The sequence below is a fragment of the Octopus bimaculoides genome, chromosome 25, assembly GCF_001194135.2.
Source record: "Octopus bimaculoides isolate UCB-OBI-ISO-001 chromosome 25, ASM119413v2, whole genome shotgun sequence".
Lineage (NCBI taxonomy): Eukaryota > Metazoa > Mollusca > Cephalopoda > Octopoda > Octopodidae > Octopus > Octopus bimaculoides.
The window spans coordinates 28334260-28335855 of NC_069005.1; the positions used below are offsets into that span (position 1 = coordinate 28334260).

Genomic DNA, 1596 nt, shown 5'->3' on the forward strand with positions numbered 1-1596 from the left:
GGCAACGGCCACGCTCAAAATGGTGCATCTCATGTGCCACCCGCACAAGAGCCAGTCCAGGGGCACTGGCAACGATCTTACTTGGCTTGCCGGGTCTTCTCACGCACAGCACATTTCCAAAGGTCTCGGTCAGTAGTCATCGCCTCGGTGAGGCCCAATGTACGAAGTCTTGCCTCACCACCTCAGCCCAGGTCTTCCTGGGCCTACCTCTTCCACGGGTTCCCTCAACTGTTAGGGTGTGGCACTTTTTCACGCAGCTATCCTCATCCATTCTCACCACATGTCCATACCAGCGCAATCGTCTCTCTTGCACACCACAACTGATGCTTCTAATGATATATATATATATATGTGTGTGTGTGTATATATATATGTATGTGTGTTTGTGTGTCTGTGTTTGTCCCCCCACCATCGCTTGACAACCGATGCTGGTGTGTTTACGTCCCTGTCACTTAGCGGTTCGGCAAAAAGAGACCGATAGAATAAGTACTAGGCTTACAAAGAATAAGTCCTGGGGTCTATTTACTCGACTAAAGGCGGTGCTCAAGAGTAAAAGAGTATGTGTAAACCACCGCCCCTCACCAGCCTGCCAGCCTTGGTCAAATTGTCCAGCCTATGCCAGCATGGACAACCGACGTTAAATGATGATGATGATGATGGTGTATGTCTGTGTGTGTGTGTGTGTGTGTGTGTACATGTATGTATATATGAAAGTAAAACTGACTGACCTTGCTATTTTTGTGAATGTTGGAAAGACAGACAACACAGTTTAATGTCGGGTAACTCCAGCAGCTTGATCTACCACAGGTGGACCAGAGGGTGACTTTTGTGGATTTCTGGATAAAGAGAGAGAGAGAGAGAGATAGAGAAATGATTGTGTTTGGGAAGTGGGGGAACATAATAGCAGAGAGACACACAGAGAGGTAGACGGATGGAGAGGGAGGAACAAAAGAAGAGGGAAAGACAAACAGAGAGAGAGGGGGGGCAGACAGGGAGGGGGAGAGAGAGAGAGAAAGGAACAAACGAACGAAAGAATGAAAGAAAGAAACAACAAAAGAAAGAATGAAAGAACGAAAGAAAGAACGAAAAATGAAAGAAAGAAAGAAAGAAAGAAAGAAAGAAAGAAAGAAAGACAAAGAATGAACAAAAGAAAGAAAAAGGAAAGAAGGAAAGAATGAAAGAAAGAACGAAAGGAAGGAAGGAAGGAAAGAAAGAAAGACAAAGAGAAAAAAGAACGCAAGAAAGAAAGAAAGAGAGAAAGTAAGAAAGAAAGAAAGAACGAACAAACGAATGAAACAGAGAAAGAAAGTAAGAAAGAGAGAAATTTTATATATATACACATACACAGGAGTGAGTGGAGAAGCAAAAGAAAGTCGCACTCAACACAATAAGTAAGAGTTACATATATCATTTAACAACCAGTTGATTCAGTTCCATGCAACTTAAGAGCTTCAGAAGCTCATCAAACAAATCCAACTCATCAGACATGGAGAAACTGGTGTCTGCAAAAATCCTGACGAGACAGGATCGTTTGACAAAGCTATGACACATTAAGTTGCATGGGGCCGACCAGAGCTGGCAACCTGGGGAACTACG

The 1596-nt window shown here is 43.6% G+C and overlaps 1 protein-coding gene across 1 annotated transcript in view; it reads right to left on the minus strand.

The window, feature by feature from the left end:
- LOC106874726 (RING finger protein 215) overlaps positions 1 to 1596 on the minus strand; it is a 26087-nt gene that overhangs the window by 19483 nt on the left and 5008 nt on the right. Inside the window, exon 5 of the mRNA XM_014922557.2 lies at positions 729 to 836. Coding sequence (XP_014778043.1) covers positions 729 to 836 — 108 coding nt within the window. The remainder of the gene's footprint in view (positions 1 to 728; positions 837 to 1596) is intronic.